This window comes from Protobothrops mucrosquamatus, unplaced genomic scaffold (genome assembly GCF_001527695.2).
Source record: "Protobothrops mucrosquamatus isolate PMUCROS unplaced genomic scaffold, P.Mucros_1.0 scaffold234, whole genome shotgun sequence".
NCBI classification, from domain to species: Eukaryota; Metazoa; Chordata; class Lepidosauria; order Squamata; family Viperidae; genus Protobothrops; species Protobothrops mucrosquamatus.
In genome coordinates, this window is record NW_015386585.1 from 164,473 (window position 1) to 191,976 (window position 27,504).

The window sequence follows — 27,504 nt, forward strand, 5'->3', positions numbered from 1 at the left end:
GTTCTGCCAATCAGACATACAGATGATGATAGATAGATAGATAGATAGATAGATAGATAGATAGATAGATAGATAGATAGATAGATAGATAGATAGATAGATAGATAGATAGATAGATAGATAGATAGATAGATAGATAGATAGATAGATAGATAGATAGATAGATAGATAGATAGATAGATAGATAGATAGACAGGGTTTTCACATTCTTAACCTGATAAACAATTAGTCCAAACAGGTGTGCCTGTCAGCATTGCGAAAGAAAAGTATATGCTAATCATTTTAATATGAATTTGATTTCTGCAGGCTAGTAAGACTGATATTATCTTATGTCTAACAACCTTGAGGATTATCTGATGGGCAGGGAGTATTTGGGTTTACATTTAGGGCAACCGACATTTTAGCTATTACTGAAAACTCCTTAATCATTTTTATTTAGTAGATAGTAAAAAGAATAAATTGCCTTTTGTAATTATTTTCACAGAGGTGGTTCAACTCATACTCCCCGAAGAGCAGAAAGTCAGCATTACCACAGTAACTGTTGGACTAAGCACTGTATTGACTTGTGCTATACACGGACCTCTGAGGCCTCCAATCATCTGGAAACGCAATGGGATTATGTTGAACTTCTTGGATTTGGAAGATATCAATGTAAGTCTTAAGTCTTCTGTCATAATCATGACTACACATTGGAGAAATTAAAGTATGAATTTACATTCTCCCAGGATTCACACATTATTTGAATATAAACTGTATATTCTCCCTCAGGGAAAATACATTCTCAATAGTAAAAATTAGTTTTTGTGGGAAACTTTGAGTTTTCAATCACTCCTCAGTTTTAAATGTGGCAGTTTTTATATTTTCAACTTTAGTGGCTTACTGTGTAAAGATATATATCGTGCTTATGCATAATCATGGTTATAGGATGAAAGAAGATTTCCTCAGAATTTTTTGCTACCTTATATACACTAAAACAAACTCTTAAGCATAGGATAAACCAGAAACTAGAAATGGAGTTCCAGTTTTGAAAAGACAAATACTGCAAAAACCTTTATTCCCTAATTTTCCCAACACTGAAAATGCTGTATCGGGAAGAGGATGGGGAAAAAAGATGTGGTTGGAGCTCAGCGGGGACATGCTGGAAAAAGCTTTAAATTTATCAGAATCAAACTCATCAAACCAGGGGGTAAAAAATCAGACCAGCCTTTGTAATGAAAATAAATAACTATAAAAGCCTGGATGGGAATAGAAAACAGGTATGTTTCATTAGGATAGGTAAGATTATCTTGTGAAATGCTCCCAGTTGGTGTTCTGTTTGGACAATAAGTTTTTCATAAAGTAAGAAGAACAAAAACACAGTTGATTCAGTTAAATGCAGCTTATCTTCCATAAAACAGATGTTTTACGTTGTTTAAAATGGATGTTCTTTTGGATAAGGAAAATACATGTTCAAATAGTGTGTGTATGGTATGTGTGGGGGACAGAGTATGAGTGTGTGTGTGTGAATTTGTGTGTGTGCATTAGATCTCAAATACTTTTTTGGATGAGCATTCAAATTTTTTGATAAGTTAGTTGTTGTTTATTCTTATCAGTTTGTTCCACTGATGGGTATTATATACCCTCCAGAGAAGTCATTTTGCGAACAAGTGACTTTCCTTCATTTTCTCCTTGCTTAGAATTTGCAAATGGACCCTGCTTTAAGAAGGTGTGGGAGATCCAGTCCTGATTCAGATTTAATATGGTGACAATCAGATTTAAAACTTTGCTCAGTTTTGATCCAGATTCAGCCGTTTCCTCCTGCTGTTTACTAGATCAAATTGTTCTAGTATTCATTTCTTGATGACATCAGCAGTAGGATATATCTGCTTTACTGATTTGTAAAGAGAGGACTTTTAACAGGCTGCTATAGACCAGTAAGTTCCTCCTATTGACTTCTGTTAACTCTTCTAAATTGGACTAAAAGTCACGTTGGACAATCCAGCAGTTGGAAATAGTGCTTTATTTCTCTTCTGCTAAAGTCCAATTCTGCATTACTCAATGATATATTTAAAGGCATAAGAGGAAACTATGCTTCTTAATGCAGTTGAAGTCAGTTAATTACATTGTTTCTATTCCCACCCTTTTGGGATGCCTCAAGCAGCAACTCAATTGCATTTTTCTACTTTTCACAATAAGGCTAGCAATTTAGTTAATTGGAAGCATAACAGGAGATTAATTGTACCTTTTAACTGCAAGAAAATTTCCTTGCTTCTAGCATGATTTAATCACATACAAGTTTAGAGACATTTTTGGACATTTTTTAAACAAGCATACTGTCAACTCTACAAATGAGCATGGCTGCAGCCATTTTTCCTACTCATTTTCAGTTGCCACATAGAACGGGGGGGGGGGGGTTTGCCCAGGTGTTTCGCTAGTCAAACTAATATTTTGTCCCGTGGGAACCAAGGACATCAGCTGCTCCCGAGACTGCAGGCTGGGCATTGCATAAAAAGCCTGCCGAGAAGATGTATTGGGGAACGTAGTTGCTTGCATAGTTCTATACTTTTGTATTGGGGAATTGTTAAGTGTGTCTCCAGACTTGGTTTCACTTTTTTTTTAATAATAGACTTGGTTTCACTTTTGATGTGCTGATACTTTGTAACTAATAAATATGTTCTTTGAGAAATTTGCAAGCTTCGGAGTTCTGCTTTATTTGTCTCTGTCTGTTGGAACCATGACACATACATTGTGTTTCAATTGAAATAATGTTCTATCAAAATTTAACAGGCAGCCATCAAATAATATCAAAATAAGAAAAAGGTTGTGGCAGAAAAAATCTAGTATTGTTAAGCCCCACATCTATGTCTGTCCTGAACAGAGATAGACAGGTATGTGACATGCATCAAAATAAATATTGATGACTGTGATACTTGGCAATGAAACACCAATTCTAAATGTGAACAAAAATTAAAATTAGGAGATTAATTTATTTTTTGGTGGCCTGCTGCTTTTGTGCTCTATTTTGACTGGCAATTAAAATTAATCATTTTTCTCTACTTAATGAGAGACTTATAAGCTGCATAGTAATTTCTGTTATCTACCAAGACCTGAATATTTTCATCACATAACTCTTCCAAAAGTACCATCTGAATGATTCATATAATTAATTCATTTTATCCTTGTCCCTAATATTCAAGGTTGCCTAAATTAACAAAATAATATTTAATACTAATGAATACCATAGCTACTCGGGATGCATTTTAAAAGAAAGCACTTTTAATCATATATACATTTTATTACACTTACAACTCACATTTTCTCCAACCTTACAGTGTTCAATGCAATGGTTATTCATTACTGTTCATTCTTGTGAATATAATAGTCTGCCTGAGAAACAAAAATGATTTTAAAAATAAATAATGGAAAGCTCTTGTAATTTAATGTGTTTCTCATTTTCCTGAAAGGAAAATTTAAAATACCTTTTAAGCATGTATAGTTTACTAGAGAAATGTCTAACAGCTAAAGAAGGATGGATCAAATTATTTCAGGACCATCTCAGTTTCATATGTGTTTATTCATAAATTCATTCTGCATTTTCAACATTTCCTACTCTATGATGAAGGAGCCCTAGTAAAAAATGATGGCTCTCTTGATAATTGAAATCATAAGCTGCATGTTGTTAAATAAGCTATTGTATCTTAAGTCTTGCATCTCTCAGGAAATGGGATAAAATCACTGGAGAGAAGAAATAGAAGCAACTTCAAGGGCTAAATTGATCTCATGAAGGGCATTCAGCTCCTTTGAATAGACTTTTCCAGTTTATTTCTAATGTTTCAACTTCAGCTTTTATTTCAGAAGTTTACCACTTGTTGGCCTTGCCTGCTCCTGGGGCCTATGTTGTTGTCTTCCCTCCCTTCCCATTTACATTTTCCCCATTTTGGATAGCACTGTTGCCTTCAGTCTAAATGGCAAATTACCCTATATCATGCTGGAGACTGTGTCACACGTAGAGGGTGACCAACCGACTGATACTAATTAGAAGATTTGTGACATAGTAGGAAGACACAGAAGGGAGCAGTACATAGTAGGGAAAGGGGTCAGAGAGATGATGCAACTTCTCCCCATATCAGAACATTTTATGTATTTTTTTATTTATTTATTTATTCAATGTACAAGCTGCCTCAATCACCAACATGACTTTGGGCAATATATACCGCATTAAAACATCTGCCTGCTTGTTAAAACTTCCCCCATAATTTGCCTTTTCTGCTCAAAGACCAATTCCAATGTCTTGAATTCTTTCTTCACAAAAAGCATCCCTTAACCTAAGTACTCCATGAAGAAGCAGGGGATGAATCATTCTTGCAAATATAAGGCATGTCCACAGGGAATAAGTGTTAGGAAAGAGACTAACTATGCCTGTAACTTCTCCAAATGTAAGATAGTTGTTTGGTGGAGGGAAAGCTAAATTGTGGCCAGCATAGCTTCCCCTTCCCCTCACTTTCTCCTCTGAGGTTTTAAAGTAGGGTGAAGAGCTTTGGAGTACACTTGGTTTTCAGTTATATAAAAGAAAAAAAAAACACAGAGAGCACCAGAGCGTGTAGATATAGGTGTTTTGTAGTCCAGGGAGGAAAAATTGCAACTGAAGGAGGAGAGCAGCTATCAGTTTAGGAGATGTTAACCAGATTCAGATTCAGCAAGTCAACAGCAAAGAAGCTGAAAAGGGAAGCAGAGCACAGCAGCCTGACTACCCCAGCAAAGATGCTGAGAGCCTACAGCACCGTCCTTTTTCCACCTTAGCACCGACTGAGAAACTGCAAAGCCAATGCTTTAGCAGCAGTTTATTTTATTCATTTATTTAAAACTTGTATATGGTTGTCCATCTTATACCAAATTCTGGATATCTCCCAATCAAGAATTGTAAAACAATATCAGTAGTAAGGCAACATAAAAACCATATTAAAACTATTAAAAGCATAACCTTTAAAAACAAAAACTTGACACCTAGTTAAATTTCCAACGCACAATCACCTCATCCTATCCAGTGGATAGTGGATATTGTTAAGAAGTAAGAGACTAATGAATGAAGGCAAATATATGTATCCCAGGATAATGTTGCAGGATCCAATATGGATCGGTCACCAGGACCACAGGTTTTGTTCTTCCGAGCTTTCGGACTCATGCTGAGGCCCATCCTCAGGGAACTTCTCTGAGTCCTTTGGGCTATTCTGTGTGGGGTATTTAAGAATAAGAGACTAATGGAATTGGAAGTTCACAATCTGAGTCTCTTTGTTGTGGGTCTGGATTACTTCTCCAAAGGAACTTGTTTATGTTTACAAAGCTAGCTACAGTTGTCATTTTCCACATTTTCTCACAAATCCATATTTTGTTATTAGTTAAAAACATTGTTATCTTAATTTATTTTTCTGATATATCTAGCTGTCCAACTGACACATAACTCAGGATGGGAGAACATGAAATTGAATTGTGACCCACCCAGAGTCATTTGCTGAGATGGGTGGCTATAGAAATCAAATAAATAAACAAACTAACTAACTAACAATAATGACTCAATAAAAACAGCACAATAAAACTGTAAAAAAAAACCCAAATAGAAACACATGAACATGTCAGCTGTCAAGAAAAACTCATCCAATAGATTTCTAACAGATTATAAAAAGATCCATGGTGGCGCAGTGCTTAGAATGCAGTATTGTAGGCTGATTCTGCCGACTGCCAGGAGTTCGATCCTGACCAGCTCAAGGTTGACTGAGCTTTCCATCCTTCCGAGATCGGTAAAATGAGAACCCAGATTGTTGGGGGGCAATATGCTGACATTTTAAATCTCCTAGACAGGGCTGTAAAGCACTATGAAGCAGTATATAAGACTAAGTACTAAGTGCTATTGCTAGATAATAAAAGTACATCAATACTAAATTTGAGAGATGCTTCCTACTGCCAAGCTATTTTTTTCATGGCAAACTACAAAAGGTGAAGCATGAACTGCCTATTCCCTCTTGTTATGGTTTTCTCAAGTTGGTAAGACCACAAACACAAAGTCTTAGACTTGCTTTGTCCCATCTAGTCATTTTTGCACTTTACAAAGTTAATGTGTATGTACTTGTCATACAACTTAAATTTTATTATGTATTCTGCACCTCCATGTTTATGTCTATTTCTTACTTACTTCCTGTCTTATTCTATGATCTTCCAATTGCTTTACATTTTGCACCATTATTTCTACCTTATTTAATCTATAATGTTCTATCTCTATGTCCTATAGCTATTTTCCTATCTGTGGTGTGCTTTCCTCTCTTTACCCCCAGCACTTATGGTCATCTCTTCCCGGAGCTGGTTTGTGGAATTCTGCACCCAGGCTGTTGCCCACAGTAGACTTCCTTCAGCCCCTTCTTTGCAGATGCTGGTTGGCCTCTTCCCCCATCTTTGGGCTCTATCTCAGCAGGTCTTTTCTTTGAGGCATAGCTTGGGTTATGTTGGCTGCAAGTCTTTTCTGCTCCCTGCAGTCTTCCTGACTGAACTATTCCCTCACCATACCCGCACGTACACTGGGCTTCTGGTCTGGAAACATTCTCCAATTAAAGAGAAGCTAGGGCTGTTTTAAACCTCTTTGCTCAGTAACATCTCTGAATCTTAGTAAGGAAGGAGAAATGCCTGCTCATTTGAGACTGTGAATTTATCTTTTCATACTCACATTTCAATTTTCTCTAAAGGAAAGGTATATGAAAAAATATCCATTTAAAACATATTGAAATAATAGATAAAATAATGAAGTCGTAAATATTCAGGAAATGTACTGAACATATGACATTAGATAAACAGTACAACTAATAATAATGATATGATGAGGACTGTGCGGGAGGTATACTATGTCCAAAAATGTATTTAGTTTTAAGTGGTTTTCAGGTTTAAAACATAGTTTAAAAAAAAAAAGAAAGAAAGAAAGAAAGAGAAAGAAAGAAAGAAAGAAAGAAAGAAAGAAAGAAAGAAAGAAAGAAAAGAAAAGAGTGCCAAAGAAAACATTAAAAATAACAATCCACCAAAGGGGAGGGAATCAAGCAAACAAAATAGTGACAAAAAGCTTGCCCAGTAAGAATATTAAGCTTTGAAAGCGTAAGTCAAGAGAAGCAACTACCAGACTACAACAAAAATGCTACAATTTAGAATATAAAAAATTATTTCTGAGTTTAAAAGAGAGTATAGCAAAAATAGCACCTAGATTGCTAAGAAAGAATTGTATTCACAATTCAGAAATAAATTTCAATCATTCTACATCTCATCTCTTACGTATATCTGTCTCATAGGACAATAGAGAATTGGTGGATGATGACCTCCACTTGGCTGCTGTAGAAGAACAAAGGTTTGGTTCCATTGGGGCTTTACAGAATCTCCCTAGTTATCTGCTAAAGGCCTAACCTGAAAGACACCTATGTAAAAGCCTTTCTTAAAGTAATCTAAACCAGATACTGGGAGAGACTTTTTTGTTTCTTAAAACAGAGAGAAAACGTGACTGTATCACAAGGGCATCTCTACTGGCATTCCATTGAAGAAAATGATATCTAATATTTTCTCTGCTTCAAGAACTAAGCTCCCCTGTTGAAGGAAAGTACAGTATATGTTGGGCAGTTACTAAAATGGTGGATAGATATGTACCACATGCAAGTGTCTTATAAAAGAGATGTATAGCTATTTGCAAGAGATGCATTTTACTGTTTGTTCGGCATCAATTGACCACCCAAAAGGACACTTTCCTCTGTTTGCTTATGATTGATGCTAGGATAAATCATAAGCAAACATTTTGTTTGCTTTTCTTTTCACAATAATCAACCAATCGGTCCAATACTCTTTAAGGCAATCTTGATGTGAGAGATAAGTGCCATGTCATCAATATCTGTTAGAATTGAGATTTTATATCCATTAAATAAATGGAAGAGAAGGCTTGTGTAGATCTGGGAATGCATCGTAGAGTTCTCAAAGGTTAGTTGCATTAACAGTCCTGTTATCTTGGCCACTGAGCTCGCTCTGCTAATTTTTACCACTGAATATCCAGTGTATCAGAGAGGTGATGAAGCGGTAATTGCCCAACCCAAAATAGCATTTCATCCCACAATTTACAGCATTTTCTTACCAACAGAACATGAACTTTCCTCAGGCCAAGTTCCATATGTCAATCTTTTGAGACAGTCCAGACAGAAAATCAGAATCATGGCCAACACTGCTTTTATTGTATGGTTACAGCAATTGAATCTGCTAGTCTGCCTCCCCCTGCCTTTACTTTCCAGAGAACTAGGGAGGGTCCCTTCTGAGATGCTTTTTCCACCCCCATCTCTTCTTTGGACTCAGATTTCTTTCATCAGACTCCTATTTAAGGTGTGGTTCTATCTCCTGTCTCCTAATCCCATTACTTCATAATAATTTACTTGAGGCTCACAGATCTATGATTACATATGGAGATCTACAAACAGAACCTTATACTGAACAGAATTAAAATATGTTGGTGATGGATGACTGAAATTGGCCTTATGAATGAGTTGTATGTTCTGCACCAACATTTCCCTAAAGCCTTCCTACAGCTGTCTGCAATTGCTCTATGAATTTAGAAATAGCTGGACCAGTTCTGAAAGTGGGTGCCAATATGCTTTGGCTTAACCTTTGCTTAAAGCCATTGACTGCTATACTTGCTGACAAAAATGAGCTTGATGGGTGGGATCTCTGTTATATTCTGAGTGAAACGGATTTGGAAGGCCTGCAGGGAGGTTTGGCCACCTGAAAATACCACATCCTCACAGCAAGATGTGTTCGTATAGTGAGTGATACATGGGGAATTTACCTGGTTCTTTGTTGCTCACTCTAGGAATGTACTAAATTCTAAAAACCTTTGCATTCAATCCAACCAGGGATTTTATTTTGTTTATATATCAGTCTCCCTCAGATTTGAAACACAGGTGGCTAAATTACAGTTAGTAGATTGGCAGCAGCCTGAGTGCTGAGTCAAATTATAACATTCAACCATGATGGCTTTACACTCATGTAACATATTAACTAATCCCAGACTGACATAATAAATTATATGTGTGGTTAATTTATTCCAGGCAAGATAGCATCATTTACTGAAGAGCCATGGTGGTGCAGTGATTAGAATGCAGTATTTAAGGCTAATTCTGCTGACTACTGGCTGACAGTAGTTCAGCAGTTCAAGTCTCACCGGCTCAAGGTTGACTCAGACTTCCATCCTTCTGAGGTCAGTAAAATGAGGACCCAGAATGTTGGGGGCAATATGTTGACTCTGTAAACTGCTTAGAGAGGGCTGTAAAGCACTGTAAAGCTGTATATAAGTCTAAGCCCTATTACTATTGCTGTCTTTTGGATTTGCTGAATGATAGCTTGTTAATTGTTTGGGGACTTCTTTGGGACAATTCCCCAAGAAGGAAACTCTCAATCTGCAAGTGGAACTATGAACCATCTCACTACTTTTCTCATGGTACATGCTTTCTCAATATTCTTAGCTACTATTTCTAGCATGTCTAATACTGATTTCAAAGTATTTAGATCAATAGGTCAGCACTATCCTTTGCAATGGACCTGAAAACCACTTACAAAGCCAACTTATAGGCTCCATGCTGTCTTGTTGTTAAGACTGCATTTAATAATGGTTTGAAGATTATTTGGCACACTGGGAATGGCAGTGAGCCCCAGATTTTAGTAGCCCAATTCAAAATAGTTGTTGCTTGTTGACTGCTGCCCTACCTAATGGGTTGTAGAATTCACTGGTTGTGGAGTTGGCTTTCCTGATGGCAAGTGACCTGGAAATTGGTGATGGGCAAACTGTGGCCTACAATATTTTCCTTAGACATATTCTCTTCCTAGGAATTGCTTTTGTTTATTTTAACCAGTGTATGATTCTTTCCCACTTTCTTCTCATTTGTATGACCACCTTCAACCTACGTAACCAGGGAGAAGGATCCTGTGGCAGGATACTTTTTCTGTGGTCTTATTCTATTTGATAATTTCACATGTGCCAGACAAAATTACTGTGCAAAGGTTTCTTATCCACTCAGCCAGTTACTGAAACACTGGAATAAGCGTTGTTTTCTTTTTTTGTCCTGTTTAGCCTCCAGCTGCCTTCTTCATACATAAGCAGAAAGAAGTATCAGCAAAAGTGCCTGTGTGCATTGTCACCACTGCACAAAGCAAAACTAGACACTCTGTGGAGCCAACGGTTTGGTCTTTGCTTACACCAACAGAATATGAAGAGGGGTATTTGAAAATTAGCTTGCCTCATAAAGGCATAGAGCAGACATGTCAAACTCGTGACGTCACGTGACGTCGCGCAACGTATTGGAGCTTTTTCGCCATTGCTGGCAATGGGGTGGGCGCGGCTCCGGTATGATGAAACCGGCCCACGGGCTGGCAGTTTGACACCCCTGGCATAGAGTATAAATATCAAAAAAGAAAATTGCCACAGGAGAAAAAGAGAAAATTACTCACACTGAAAATCAAGATAAATATCCTCTGTATTTTGGTAGGAAATAATCACGCTAAAAAGATTATAGATATCTATCAACTGACCATCTACACACTTTTTAATCTGATTTAAAAAAAAAAACTACTAGTAGCAATGCTTGTTGTCTTTCTTACACAGAATATAGTGGAATTTGCTGTACTATAGTGGAATGAATCCTACCATAAGGCAAATTCTCTGGCAAATTTCATCATGATGGCCAAGGAATAATGAGCCCTTTTTATTATGTGGCACTGATTGTTGAGAATAGGGTGGGAAGTACAAGAAATTAATTTTGTTCTTTCCCATAAAAATAAACAGTTGCCAAGCCAGGCTTTTCCATAAAAAAAAAGTTTATGAGCTTTCCATAAAAGAAATTGCACAAAACATAATCAACCAACTGCTGCAAATGAGGTGAAACAGACAGCAAATTTGAAATTCTCTCTTTTGAAATCTCTCTCCCTTCCAAGAAACTGTGATTTGCAAACTTTATGGCCTCATCACAAGGTCAGCCTGACATTAGCCCAAACCAGTTAGTCATTTAACCTAATATTCTCTTCCTTCCTTCGCTGCCATTTAACATAAACACAAGGTTTTCTCCTTGTTTTTAGCTGGGCTCCAGCTGAGCATGAATCCTGCACATAATGCAGAATAGGGCAATTTCTAATATTCTAATAAAACTCACTTAAGTCTCTAATTTGACTTGTATCCAATTCTCTGCCTCACTGTGCTGGAAAGGGCAAGATGTTCTTTCCAAAAACAGAGGCATTTTTAAATAACATGTTTCATGTTTGTTTATGCAACCTATTGGTAACGATAGTTAGAGTGGACAGAGTGATCCTTACTAGTTGTCCCAGTTATAGCTTTTTGAACAGCTGATTGTATCTCAGGAAATGGAGATACATGCTTACTTCCATTGCAATAACAACTCATTCTTTGTGATAAAGTATGTGACACCCTTTGTAAACATCAACAGATTTCTTTTCAGTTCGTCATCCTCATTCCCATTTTTGTATGAGTGCTTTTCAGTGACTTCCTTTCTCTAATTTTCCATTTCTGCTTTCCCATCCCATTGGTTCCTTTTCATTCCTATCATAAAGTAGTCCAGTATTCAAGCAATTCCACTTAACCTTTTCTCTGTGCTCATGGTTTCCCTTGTAGGTCAGGAATAAGGAGAACTGTATAACACAATGCTCCCGCTCCCAAATCTTGCAGGATACCATGCTTGATAAAAAAGATGGATACATGATCTTCATCCTGCTTTTGCCAAAAGATCTTAACAAACACAACTAAAATGCCATTTCACTGTTATATGTGTTGGATTAAATCTGACTGGAACAGAATCAGTCTGCTATAGGCAGTGGTGGGATTCAAATATGTGAAAAACCAGTTCTCTGTGTGGATGCTGCTTCCGGAAGTCCATTCTGGGCCTGGGCAACAAAAAATTAGCTACCGGTTCTGCCAAACTGGTGCGAACCGGCTGAATCCCACCACTGTCTATATCAGGGGTAGGCAACCTCGGCTCTTTTGTGACTCGTGGACTTCAACTCCCAGAATTCCTGAGCCAGCTTGGCTCAGCTTGGAAAGCTCTCCCTTTCCCCTCAGCATGGCTGGCTCAGGAATTCTGGGAGTTGAAGTCCATGAGTCATAAAAGAGCCAAGGTTGCCCACCCCTGGTCTATATCATTCTGTATGTTCACTTCTGTAAGAACACTTGTAGCACTATGGTTGTCTTTCTAATTAAAAAAAAGCCATGTCTGCCATTATTTCTACCTGACCTGCAGGTTTTGGCTGGGTGGGTACAGTTTATGTCCCATTGTTTAGTTAGTATCAGCTGATGAATCCTAGGAAATCCACATTCTCTATTGTACCATCTGCCCCCCCCCTTACAAGCCTTTAGATATTCTGAAAAAAAACCTGCTGTTTTCCCCAAACTCCATGTTAACTTGGTCCTGTGCACACTTGAAATCTTTTGGTTATGATACGAGTTTCCTCCATTACATGCTGTTCTTTTGGAATTGTTTTCTTATTTTTAGGCATTGTACTGATTTTAATTATACGCCAATCATTTTTCAGTTGGCCCAGCCTTATAAATTGAAATAAATAATTGTTCCAGATTACTTTTAATTAAACTGTCTACTGGCAGATAAAAAAAAATCTCATACCAAGTAATAAAATTCAGTTTATCTGGTACCATACTTTTGTAAGGAGAAGCGAAAAGTATGGGAAGGTAGTAATCCGTTGCCTTCATTTTATTGTGAATAGTTCTATTTTATATTGATTTTATGAAATTTTACAGTTTGTATATCTTTTACCTTGTATTACCTTCTGGAACAATGTACCAACACTTTTATATTTGTCTGTTACACTAATAAATTTTAATGCAAAAAGCAGTATCATCTTTAACTTCTTTTTAAACCTCAATGGAGCATTTCTTATTTGAAATGGTTTAGATTTAAAATATCCAGCATACCATTTCTAGTCACATCACAGAATGATTAATAAGTGATCAACGCAGTGGTGGAAATGCAGTTTAGAAATTGGAACAAAAAATTGTTTTAGAGTACAAAGGTCCTTCAAGTTTTGCTAATCATTTTCTAAAAGAATTTCAGACAAATTCTGCGTGGCTGAGATGTAGATTTTTCAGTTCAGCAAACTAGATCATATTCTTCCTCCTTTGCATGCCATGTTTCCTATCAAATGTGCTCTGATGCTCTTAAAATTTCAGCCATTAACTTGGCAATTATTGGTAATGACTGCTAATAGAAACGTATATAAATAAATGTATTTATAATCTGACAAAACCGTTCATGTCACCCTTTAAATATGCATTTATCCAATGTTAAAAGCCAATTTTAGTAAGGAAAATATTAAGGTAGGACAGCGGGGTATAACTCAGATGAAACCTCTACTTCTATGGAGGAGATATAACCCTTACTATGAAACAAAAGATTCATGCAGACTCATCCATGATAATTCCAAGGAAGGGCAATGGGAAAATATATCATGAATGCACCCACAGCTTCAATTTTCTTTTGTTCAGGTCAGTAATGTCCACTTTTCCTCTTCTAATAGGAGTATTCTCCATTAGCAGCTTTGTTACAAAACAGCATTCAGAATAATGTAGAAACACAATAGTATGATGTATCTGTGGCCCACATCAACTCCGTCAAACTTCTATAGATTCAGAATAAAAGATTTGGAAGGGACTTTGGAAGTATTCTAGTCTAACTCTCTGCTCAATCAGAAGACCTTATATTATTTCAGATGAGAGGCTGTCCAATATCTTGTTAAAAACCACCAGTGTTGGAGCACCCACAAGTTCTGGAGGCAAGCTGTTCCACGGATTAATTGTTCTAACTGTTAGGAAATTTCTCCTTAGTTCTAGGTTGGTTCTCTCCTTTGCTTCTTGTTCTGCTTTCAGGTACTTTGGAGAATAGGTTGACCCCCTCTTCTTTGTGACAGTCCCTTAGATATTGGAACACTGCTATCATGTCACCCCTAGTCCTTCTTTTCATTAAATTAGACATACCCAATTCCTGCAACCTTTCTTCATATGTTTTAGTCTCCAGTCCCTGATAATCTTTGCATTCTTTCTAGAGTTTCGTCATCTTTTTTATATCATGGCAATCAAAACTGGATGCACATTCCAGATGTGGTTGTACCAAGGCATTGTAAAGTGGTATTAACACTTCACGTGATCTTGATTCTATCCCTCTGTTAATGCAGCCTAGCACTGTGTTGGCTCTTTTGATGGCTGCAGATACTGCTGTCTCATATTTAAGTGATTGTCCACTAGGGCTTCAAGATCTTTCTCACAGTTACTACTATTAAGCCAGGTGCCAGCTATTCTACACCTGTACATTTGATTCCATCTCTTTCTTTTACCCACATTTGTCCTCCAATCTTCTCAGTGTCGTTTGCACTGAAAATCACTGCCACAGTGATTTTGTGAGAATGAAATAATGAACAGCTGTAATGCAAAATCTAAACAAGGTTTTGTATTACAAGTGTTATTTATTTCCATTCTCAAAACCCAAAATAGATTTTGTATAGTTTTAAAAATAAATCATCAGTGTAGTGGTTCAGGTTGTTTGGCTGGGAGCACAGATAGACCTTGGCTCTACTCCATTCTCAGCTGGACAGGGGGGCAATTATTGATCTCTCAATCAAATCTATCTTGCAGGAATGTTTCCAAAGAGAAAAAATAGGAGGAGGAAGACCTGTGCTTGCCAACCTGAACTCCTGTATGAAAGAATACTACTATTACAGTTGTATCGGGAGAAGCAAAGCACTTCTGGGTTGAAAGGATTAGCCAGTGAGATCTCCATTGTCCAGGGGAAACCCAGTTGAGACCTCCTTTCATGTCCCCATTAAGCTGCCTATCAAAGTGGTACCCATCTATCTACTCACCCGCTTTCTCACCTGCTAGGTTGGCAGGAGCTGAAGTAAGTGACAGAAGCTCACCCCATTCCCATGGCAGCAACCGGATCTTAAAATAATACTGAATATAAAAAAGGAAAAGCCCCAACTCATTTCAGATCTCATGAAGATTGAGAATTACTCTCTTTTTTTGGACTAGTGAGCAGAAATAATTCCACACTTTTCTGAAAAGCTGGGCTCTTCAAAGCCTCTGATTAGGAGAAAAACCCTGCTATTTCTAAGTTGCAAAGGTGTCCCAATTGTTCTGCTCAGCAAAAGTAGTTTGTGCACAGGTGAAGCAGATACAAGGGAGCCACTATTCTCAAAGCAAGACAAGTTGACCCCACTGGCACCAGCTAAGGTCATGGCATAAATTAGCACCTCACCAAGAAGACCCACATTGCTATGTGTAATTTGGGAGGGGAAACCAATAAGAAGCTGTTAAATGAAGCTTTGAGCAACCTTACCTGCTGAAGGTCCACCAATTGGTAAAGTCAGGTACCCGATCCATTCTTGAAGTAAATCCATTCTTGAAGTAAAGAGTGTAAGAAAGAAAGAAAGAGAGAGAGAGAGAGAGAGAGAGAGAGAGAGAGAGAGAGAGAGAGAGAGAGAGAGAGAGAGAGAGAGAGAGAGAGAAGGATATTACAAATACTGCTTTTGAAAAACAAATATCTGCAAGGAATCATGAAAGGAAATGTGATATGGAAAAGATATTTGACAGCCAGCCAGCTATAGTTTTGTTTCTTAAATTGTCTGTGGATTGCAGAGGTTTAAAGGATTACAGAATACAAAAGCTAGCCGAGATCAATCTGGAACGCTAGTTTTTAAACTTACAAAGCTTGAAAGCATTTTGGGATCATTTCAGCAATATTTTTTCCAAAGGTATTTGTAAAGTGTAAAAGCAACTCGCCAGAGGATACAAGCTTTTATTTCAGAGAAGAAAAAGTGAAGCAAACCAAAGAAAGGAGCAGTTTGCCATCTGACACTATAAGAATATGTCATTGAAGGAATACAGGAGCACGATTTTCTGAAAAAATAAGGATTCTGTCTAAGCCATAAGCAATTTTACTGTATATAATGCTAGACAGGACAGATTTTGCATAGGGTTATGAATGGATAAAAATCTGTAGATTTTGTTCCCATTTCCTGGGATTCTTTAACTAGAACTTTAATGTTGATATGTATCTTAAAGGACAATTGCACACATGCAACACTTCGGAACTGGAACACAATAATATGTGATGGCATTGTGTAATCATGTAAGGATTCAAAATCATCCTTATCTCAATTTGTCTGGGCTAGGATACATTTTGATCTCTTGTTCAAAACTAGTGAAGAAGCCACACCGATTCTGATTATCCACAAAACTGCGTATAGGATATTTGCTACCTATAATTTTTAATCCAGAATAATCCACATGCAATCTCAGGAGTTGTAGAATTGAACTCATACCCTTATATAAAAAAACTTGTCCTTGCAAAGCCAATATAGTAAGGAGGCTAAGATACTGGTCTAGAAATAGGAAAAAACAAAGTTCCTCTGGGGTTCACTGAATAATTCTCTCCGGCTCCTAATATTTGATCATTTCTGTGAAACAACACTCTCAAGCTGCCATCAAATGTTTAAGCTATATTAACATCTGAATCAATGCACAATGGTAAAGTGGACTAGGGCTGTGAATACTGGACTCACCCTCTGCATATCTACCCCTGTGCCAAAGGAGAAACTTTTCACATGTTCATTTGAATGGAAATAGAGCTCTTCAAATGACTGAATATTTGAATATTGTATTTAATCTTTTAATGTGTTATAATATTGTTTTATCATGTTATAAGCGCCCAGAGTCACGTGACAGAGAGATGGGCATAAAGAATCCAAAAGCAGTGTGCAGGCAAGCATTATCGTGAACCAACACCACACAGGAAGTCAGCATGCCCCGACACTTATTATGGATGGCTTGTCTGAGCTTTCATAATGTTTTACAGTAGATTTCTGAATTGATGGTTGAATCACGGTCCATGAACTTCGCTAGCAGTACTCCTCTGGCGTCTTCACATTTGGCGGGATTTTCTATGGCACCACTTCCGGTGTGGTGTTGGTTCACGATAAAGCTCGCCCACATACCTCTAGATGCACCCAAAAACTTTTGAAGCAGTTCCGTTGGGATGTTTTTGATCAACCCCCCCATAGCCCAGATTTTGGTGCTGAGTGACTGCTACTAAGGAATTTCAAATCTTGTAAGATGTTATGACAAGTGCCTCAGTTTGAATGGCGATTATGTCAAAAAGTAATGTAATGTTGTAGTTTTCTAATGCGTATAATAAAAATTCTGTATCTGCGAGTGTCTGTCATTGATAACCAAACAGAGGTTTATTTCCGAATTGTCCTCATACATACGTACACACACATATTTGTCCCATTTATCCATTGATAAACATATGCAAGTATGTTCTTGATTTATAATACTTCATTTAGTGACCCAAGTTACAATGGGACTAAAAAAAGTGACTTAAGACTGGTTTTCAGACTTACAACCATTGCAGCATCACCACAGTCACATTATCAAAATTTGGATGCTTGTCGACTGGCATTTATTTATGACCGTTACAGTGTTCTGGCGTCATGTGATCATTTTTTGAGACCTTCTGACCAGCAAAGTCAATGGGGAAAACCAGATTCACTTAACAACCATGTTACTAATTTAACAACTGCAGTGATTCACTTAACAACTGTGGCAATAAAGGTCGTAAAATAGGGCAAAACTCACTTAACAACTGTCTCACTTAGCAACAGAAATTTTGGGCTCAATTGTCGTAAGTTGAGGACTACCTATATTAGGGCCTATTGTATGTAAGAATAATTTTGTGATTCTCTATGGTTTGCTTTTTATGTATATATGATAAGAATATGAAGGAATTTCCTATGCCTTTTTGAAAAAAATAATCAAATAAGATTATTCAATAGCTTTTAACAACTCTGGAATCTAAGATGACAATTGAAATACTTACTATTTTTTGACTCATGCTTTAAGAACAGGTGAACCGTGAAGACTTTATATAGCTTTACATAACATGATGACTTAACATATCGAGTTTCACAAAATTATTTTCAACATCCAATTTTCTCAGTCACTTGGTAGCGATGTCTCCGATGTAACTGTATGAAAAATTACACTAGTTCATTTAAATTTTACTAACTAGCATAAATGTCCAAGAAAAGTACCTGGCAGATCCAAATGTCAAACCATGTTAACATTGTGGAGAGGGAGATTCTGGAACAGTTTAAGGACTTGTGTACATTTAATCTGAAGAATTAGGGGAAAGATTTAACAGAAGATTTAGGAGAAAGCAAGAAGGCCTGTCATACAGAGGAATGAACAGACTTGTTTGTTTGCTTACCAAATTTGGAAAGCTGCCTATTTATCTGGGCAGTGAATATACCATTAAAAATATCACCCATAAAACAAAACAAAACCCAGTTCAAGGTCCTCTCATTAGAAATATAAAACATCTTCATATTTCACCATGAGAGCTCCCAAACTAATCCTGGAGGAAATACAAAGTTTCTATGGCTTCCTGAAAGGCTGAGACTGTCCATATTTGGGTGATCTGTGTGTGTGTGTGTTCAATAAGACAGGCAACATGACAAATTAGGCATACTTCCTAAGGTCCGCAAGGTGATATTGTCTCATCCAGATGACCTAGAGCTCTGCCAGATCAGATGATACAGATTGAAGCCATTAGGGTGAGGTATTCCCACAAATAACCTGGGCCCATAAATGTAGATCTGTAAGGATGTCAATCAGCAATTTGAATTGCAACTGGAAGCCTACTATTATATGGGCATACTATGTTTTGTTTTTCCACAGAATAGGACTGGAATCCAGAATGTGGATGATATTATTATTATTATTATTATTATTATTATTATTATTATTATTATTATTATTATTATTATTATTATTATTATTATTATTACTATTACTATTACTACTACTATTAGTATTATTATTATTAAGGATAAGGATAAGAATAAGAATAAGAATAATATAATCAAACAAGCAAAGTAAATAAATAGGGAATAACTGCGGGAAAACTATTTGGCAGACTATATCTGAAAATCAGCCAACCACATATGAACTTTCCAGACTAATGTGATCCATTTCAAATTGCACACCCCTCCCAATTTGGCAATGCAATTATGGGACGTTGGGAACAAGCATGATACAGAAAGTTGCCTAATACAGCCCCTTTTCAAAAGGCTTTACTCCACCTGGAATTTGGTACTACAAATGGCATAGAAGTGCAACAAATACACAATAAATAAATAAAAATGGAAACAGCTTCACAAATTGAAAAGACTACTTATATGGGAGCCCTGGTGGCACAGTGCTTAGAATGCAGTACTACAGGAAAACTCTGCCCACAGCCTGAAGTTTGATGGGGTTCAAGATTGATTCAGTCTTGCATCCTTCTTAGGCCAGTAAAATGAGGACCCAGATTGTTGGGGGCAATATGAAAATAATGCTGACATTGTAAACCGCCCAGAGAGTGCTGTAAAGTGCTATGGGGCATTATATAAGGCTTAGTGCTATTGCTATATACCGTAAGTTCATTGATAATAACAACAACAACAACAACAACAACGATGATGATGGAAGATACCTTGGAGGTCATCTAGTCCAACCCCCTATACCATTTCAGACAAATGGCTCTCCAGTCTCTTAGTTCTAGGTTACTTCTCTCTTTGGTTAGTTTCCATCCATTGCTTCTTGTCCTGCCTTCAGGTGCTTTAGAAAATAGCTTGACTCCCTCTTCTTTGTGGCAGCCCCTGAGATATTGGAACACTGCTATCAGTGTTCCTTATCTTCGTTAAACTAGACATACCCAATTCCAGCAACCGTTCCTTATATGTTTTAGCCTCCAGTCCTCTAATCATCTTTGTTGCTCATCTCTGTACTCTTTCTAGAGTCTCAATATCTTTTTACATCGTCGTGACCAAAACTGGATGCAGTATTCCAAGCGTGGCCTTACCAAGGCATTGTAAAGTGGTATTAACACTTCACGTGATCTTGATTCTATCCCTCTGTTAATGCAGCCTAGCACTGTTGGCTTTTTTGGCAGCTGCAGCTGTGATTGTCCACTAGGACTCCAAGATCCCTCTCACAGTTGCTACTATTGAGCAAGGTATCACCTATTCTATACCTGTGCATTTGGTTTTTCTTGCCTAAATGTAGAACCTTACTTTTTTCACCGTAAACTGACTATATCAGATTTGGAAGGTGGCAGACTTTGATTTAGGGAGATGTTTAAAACAAAGGGTTGACCATTTGTCAGAGATAATGAATTGCAGGATTCTGTCGTTGACCAAGAAGGTAGAACTAAATGACTACTAAGACCTTTTTCATCTCTAACATCCTGTAATTCTATGTATCAGCTCTGGAAATCCTGAATTCCTTTCTTGGAACTGAGAAGTAAAAACAGTGTTATTATTTTGTGTCTGAAAAACATTTTCTTTTTCAGCATGAAAGCTCTGCATGTAAAGGGTACATTTTGCACATGTCATCCCCTAAGCTAATTAAAACCAGAAGATAATTCTTCAAGCTAATTAAGTATGGTTTTTAAATGTATTGTTGTGGGTGGTGTATAAAAGTATAAGCAATTCAGCACAGCCAATTCCTGCATACTAATGAAAATAGAAAAACAGCTGCTGCCTGTGTTTATTCATCAATATAGGAGCTTGTATAGCATCATTTGGAACAAAGTGATAAGGCCACATACCCGCATTTTGAAATCTCACAAATATTTCAATTTCTCAAGCAGAATTATCATTCCAAATTATACAATAAGCAACCCAAGTAAGGAGGAAGGATTTTTTTTCCCCAAACGAGATAAGCCATAATATAGGTAATTAAAAATCAGAAGGTTTTGTTTAAAAGAGAAATAACCTCCTTATCCCTATTTCATTACTAATTTTGAGGGAGAAAGGGATGGAAAAATCCATTTACAAATGTATTTTTTCAGATAATTGAAGGCCAGTTCAAGTACTTCATTTAATAGATAATGCATGGAGCTTTCATTTCCAGTCTCCGTAGACTAAAGCTGCCCCCCAGAGTAGTTTGCCTTGTAATTTGTCAAATTTTTCATTATAGACTCAGCATATTGAATTTTATGTGTGTATGCTTTTTTTTAGAAATCAGAAGGTGGTACTAAGTTGTGATATTTTTTTCTCATTTTGGTATTTGCATGTGGCCTCTTATTCTGTTCGCCAGTGAATCTAAACATATTAAAAATGCAATTCAGAGTGGAGAGCAACTGTCAAAGCAACCAGTGTTAGCTTAGTTTCTTGCAGCATTTCAAACACATTTGCTAAATGAGAGGTTTCTCCTTCCCCCACCCTCTTTTTTGTTTATTTACAGGATTTTGGAGAAGATGACTCTCTCTACATAACCAAGGTAACAACTATTCACATGGGCAATTACACGTGTCATGCCTATGGCTATGAAGAATTGTATCAGACCCACATTCTTCAGGTGAATGGTTAGTAAATGGCACATATGACAATTCGCTGAACATTACTATTTTTTCTTACAAAAGTAGCAAAAAAGCCCACCATATTGTATCATTTTAGTATTAGTTGTAAATGGGAAGATATCTCTTAGTTAATTTCTCTAGAGTAGAATACAAATACACAAGAAGAAATATAAGGGGAGTGTGTGTGTGTGTGTGTGTGTGTGTGTGTGTGTGTGTTGTGTATTTGTATGTATGTGTGTGTTCATTTGTTAGTCTTTTGTTACTGTAACAAAAATATTTGGAGGTGACAGTTATGAAAATATGGAATAAAGATTGTAAATAAACAAATAGTTGTGCAAATCTCTTGGTCTATTTTGTGTGAGGGTGTGAAGTAGCCACAACGGCTGGAGGGTTCAGCATAGCTATGTTCTGTGCATTATTCCAGCAGAATAATTGACGAGGGTGATAAAGCAATACAGCAAGCTTTCAAGCATCTTAGAGTATTTCATGCTTTAGTACTCCTTATGCAAAGGAGGACCACATAAAAAAATCTTGCCCTGTTTCTACCGGTAGCTAGCAGAGAATAAATTCAGTGTTCTTAGAGTAAAATTTGGTTTTAATTGCAGTTCTGGCAAACTGGACAAAACATGCCTTAACTTATCTATATTGTTTCCATGCTGTTAGCAAAGGTATCACTAAGGCTAATAACTTAGTCTATATTTCTCTATCTTATGAAAAAAACATAACATAGAAGACCTAATTGATTAAAGTGAGGGTGGGCATAAGAAGGCAATACCTATGGACCATCCTGTTGATGATAGTGGCATACAGAAGACCATGGCTTGAAATGTAAAAAGAGATAGAACAGCAGGAATTAATAAATTAAATGACTAACATAAAATAAAATATATTAGATCTGAGTGAAGGTGGTCTGATCTTTTAGAGTGAGCTAGATGAATACATGCATAGGGTACGAAGATTTGGAGAAGATTTCTAGAGAATTATGAACTAATATCATCTGTTGTACTGATAATTATGGAGGTAGGAATTAATAGATTGATGATAGGTATATGGTACTCCTGTGAATTATGAAAATGAAATAATCTAATATGAGTTCCTGGGGGAAATGTTCTGAAGAATGTGATCCAAAGGAAGAAAATCTGAGTAATTGATAAAAATGAATGGGTGGGAACAAAATGAGATTGTTTTACCTTTTTCACAAAAGACACTAGAGTCAGGATTAGACTTTTCTGCTGTTTGCTTTACTCCACTTTCCAGAATTAACTCAGTCTGCGAAAATGATGGCATATGGAGACATCTCAGTGTATCCAAGTGACAATATAATATCACAGACCAGTTTGAGCAGTAACAATAAGAGTCCAGTGCACCATAGTGAGGGTACAGAATATCGACCGATTCAGACATCTAAGAAAGAATGAAAATGGCAGCTGGTCAGTGTCTGCTTTAAAAATGTTCTGTTTAGAATATGTAGTATAAGCATTTGGTCATGAACACACATGGCAAAGGAATAAATATACATCTTAATTTACATTTATGAAAAAAGGCTGAGAGAATTAGTGTTGGATACAAGGATGATGAAACTTCTGAATTTGCTACAACTCATTTTTCATATAGGCCATTTGGTACAGTAAATGGGATAAAAGAAAGAAAGTAAAATCAAGTAAGTCTCTGAACTTCTGTCCCATGCTCCTAGACTAAATTCAGAGGCTTTACTAACATTAAGTACCAGTAGGTTCCAAAAACAATCTGTCATGTTACTTCAAAATGAGAAATACCCAAGTAGTCAATAATCAGAATCTATCTTAAAATAGAACCACAACAACATCAATAAGACAACAACTCTGAAACTGTGGTACCATGATATTCTAGGTTTCAAATAAGATTAACCTTTCTCTTCACCTAGATGTGACAAATTCAGAAATCTGCCCTAAGTAATATAATTTAGCTAAAGTTAAATTGGTACCTTGAGAAGTGCAATGGCTTGGAATGTAAGACTGACAGAACAAATCTTCCATATAAAGAATTCCTTTGAGATGAATGACATTCTTGATAATAAAATGTTAGAAAATTTGGTCCTGGCTTTTGTACTCAAAGAAGTAAATACATAAAGAGAAATAACATCCTGAATGTGTGTGGTGAAAGGATGAGAGAGAGGGATTTTTTTCCCCTGTATTTAACTGCCTCTTTAGAATATTGTTAAGATAGTGCATAATTATATAATTAAACTATTTTTAAGGCTTTATTAGTCAAGAGGCATCAGCTGCAGTCCTAAAGTCACAGGCCATGCATCTGTTTAGAATTGGTTTGATATAGTATAATTTTGTGCCCAGAGTCCTATTAAACTAATATGTATATGTTCACATAAAAATGTGAAACAATTTTTCATCTGAAAACCATAATTATACACATTACGTCCTATTAAAAGGGAATCAATAAAAATAGTTATGTGCTTAAGTCCTAGTATTTTCAATACAGTTAGATTTAAGTCAATACCTTAGAACAGAAAAACAAAGTTAGAAGGGACCTTGGAGGCCTTCTATCCAACCCCATGCTCAATCAGGATACTATAACATTCCGGACAAGTGGCTGTCCAGTCTCTTCCTAAAAGCTCCAGTCATGGAGCATCCACAACTTCTGAAGTCAAGCCGTTCCACTGGTTAACTGTTCCCACTGTTAGGAAATTTCTCCTTAGTTCTAGGTTGCTTCTCTTCTTGATCCATTTCCATCTATTGTTTCTTGTCTTGCCTTCTTGTGCTTTGGAAAATAGGTTGACCCCCTCCTCTTTGTGGCAGTCCCTTCAATATTGTAACACTGCTATCATGTCACCCCAGTCCTTCTTTTCACTATACTAGACATACCCAATTCCCGCAACCATTCTACATATGTTTTAGCCTCCAGCCTTCTCTAATCATCTTTGTTTATCTTTTTGCACTCTTTCCAGAGTTTCTACATCTTGCAATATTCTGTGGTCTTACTAAGGCTTTATAAAACATTACTAGTACTTCATGTGATCTTGATTCTATCCCTCTGTTAATGCAGTCTAGGATTGCATTGGCTTTTTTGGCTGCTGCCACACACTGCTGGCTCATATTTAAGTTATTATTCACTAGGACCCCAAGATTCCTCTCACAGTTACTGATATTGAGCCAGATTTCATCTAATCTGTACCTGGATATTTAATTTTTTTGCCTAATTATAAAATCATACTTTTCTCTAAATTGAATTTAGATAAGATCCAGGATTCAAGACTGTGAGATCCATCTGGATTTTGACCCTATCTTTTGAGGTGTTGGCTATTCCTGCCAGTTTACTGTGTCTGCAAATTTGATGAGTTCCCCTTCTATTCCCTCATCTAAATCATTTATGAAGATGTTAAAGAATACTGGGCCTAAAATGGAACCTTGGGGTACCTCACTGCTTACTTTCCTCCATGTAGACGTAGTTCCATTAAGGACTACACATTGAATGCAATTAGAAATCCATCTGGTGGTGATGCTGTCTACCCCACATTTTTTTTAAATTACCAAGAAGTAGATTGTGGTCTACTTTGTCAAATGCCTTACTAAAATCCAGGTATATTATGTCCACTGCATTTAGCTGATCCTCTAATTTAGTCACTTTATCAAAAAATGAAATAAGATTTGTTTGGCATGATCTATTTTTGACAAACCTGTGTTGGGTTCTGGTTATAACTTTGCTTGTTTCTGGATGTTCACAGATCTATTGCTTGATTATCTTTTCCAGGATCTTCCCAGGTATCGATGTCAGACTGATTGGTCTGTAGTTTCCTGGATCTGGTCTTTTTTTCTCCTTTTTTGAAGATGAGAACCACTTCAGCTCTTTTCAGTCTTATGATAGTTCCCTGGTATTCCATGATCTATCAAAGATACACTTCACATTTCTCCTGCTCTGCCTGAACAAGCTGATTGGCTAGAAAACCTCAAATACATTCCTGTCAGATTTTACAAAACTAACTTACTTCCCTCTCAGGATCTTTGTCCTCCAACTTTGTCTAGTTCTTGATCCTGGAAATTTAGGTTCAGATTCTTGGTATTTTACCCATCAATCATACTTTGAGCTTCTCCTAGTCTTTCACCTGTTTTTTCCATGTGCCTGTGCATTCAGACAGGCTGTATGTACTTGAATAGTCTAAGTATTCATTATACAGTTTATCATACAACCCATTGAGCGCATTATACAACATGATCACCAGAAAAGAGAATATGCTGGGCAATCCTGCAGAGAGGCTACATTAAATTTAAATCAGGATTATTTCTAGTATGGTGAGATCTTGGTTTCTGTACTTTCAGTAATAACTTTCCAAAGTCAGGGCTTTGGCTTTGTAGATAAAAAGGAAAGTGAGTTCTCTGAGGCATCTTCTTATCAAAGGAAACCATTACAATGTACTCTCAGTTTCATGGACCTCAGTTTAGCAGAGTTGTTATGATGTATAATATCCACTCAACATTTTATGCATGCATAAAAGCACACTTTCCATTTGAGGTATTTGTAAAATTCCATTTGTTATTTAACTGAATACTGGTTATTAAATGGATGACTTACTGCACCAATATTTATTTTACTTATTTATTTATTAAATTTATTGGTCACTCGTCTTATCACAAGGCAACTCTGGGCAGCTTACAATGTGAAAAAGCTTACAATGTGAAAAAGATAAAACTATACATATCCTATAAACAACAAAAAATAAAGTACTATAAAAATACAAATATTCAACCCTAACTAAAAGATAGAGAGCAGGAAAGTAGGATGAGCTGAGGAGGAGGTAGGATCTGTAATTAATCTATCAACCACCCCATTGGGACCTCCCCCCCAAGTCTTTAAGCTCTTGCAGAAGATCAGGAGGTTTGGAGCTGACCTCACTCTGGAGGAGCGCAGGGGGGGGGGAGGCATTTCAAAGGAATGTCTTCATTTGCCTTCTAATGCGCCCAAACAACCACCAAGTGCTAGCAAATATATCAAGCGAGTGGACATTCTTTTTGACAGAATGCTATAGGCTGTGGAAGGTATTTGTCTTATGCTGAATTGAGGGTTTCTCTGTTTCCTCTTGAAATTGCTTCTTAAAGTGGCTTCTTATGGCCCTTAATGTGCTTCACTATATTCTACATCTCTCCTTTTTTCACTTCAGTGATAACATATTCTGGCAACAAGTTATTGGGGAAACAGATCAAAGTGTAATGGCTAAGTAAAAAAACTGTTTCACCTGAAAAAGTCTCGTAGTACAAGATACATTCTTCTGGGATCCCTTGTAATTTACGTTTTAGCAATTATGGGATAAAGACTCTGATGTTTCTCTAGGATAAAAGATAGTGAGCTAAATACCTAAGTAAAATGCTAAACAAGACGATAAGATTCTCTGACTAACTGGTTCAGGATAGTTTACATAAAAATTCATGTGACTATTAAAATAAAATTTAAATATATTAAAATGCAGGATACTTTTTAAAAAGAGCATTAGGATTCCGAGTCTCACCGTTTTTCTACATTTATAAATACCAAACTGGCAGAAGAACCCAAAGCATCAGTGCTATTGACATTAGGAAAGCTGCCAAAATCCTTCCTTTCTAGAAACCCTTTGTGGGATTGATGGTATGTTAGAGTCCCTCCTTACAACAGGCAAAATAAATACAATTCATATAAAAATCACAATATTTTAACTAGAATAGCAATCTGTTTAGCTCAGCATTGTCTACAGCGACTGGTGGTTCTTCTCCATGTTTTCAGACCAGAATGTTTTACATTCTATATCCTGATTTTTGTGATACTCAAATGGGGATGCCAAATAAATACAGTGGCCATGCTTTCTCTTTTGATCCTAGATTTCTAAATTCTATAATTCTAGAGAAATTCTTTTTGTCACAGAATCTAATACACAAATAATAAACTACCTTGGGGACTTCTGTCTTGCTCTAGGTATCTAACAGGTAGTCCTCAACTTAACATCAATCCCTTAGTGACCAAAGTTACAACAACCTTGATTGGCTTAATGATACAGTGTTCACTTAATGATCTCTACAAAAAAGGGTTTTAA

The 27,504-nt window shown here is 36.7% G+C and overlaps 1 protein-coding gene across 1 annotated transcript in view; it reads left to right on the forward strand.

Moving 5' to 3' along the window:
• FSTL4 (follistatin like 4) overlaps positions 1-27,504 on the forward strand; it is a 201,362-nt gene that overhangs the window by 134,815 nt on the left and 39,043 nt on the right. Inside the window, exons 4-5 of the mRNA XM_015814277.2 lie at positions 485-651; positions 21,338-21,458. Of these exons, the coding sequence (XP_015669763.2) occupies positions 485-651; positions 21,338-21,458 (288 nt within the window). The remainder of the gene's footprint in view (positions 1-484; positions 652-21,337; positions 21,459-27,504) is intronic.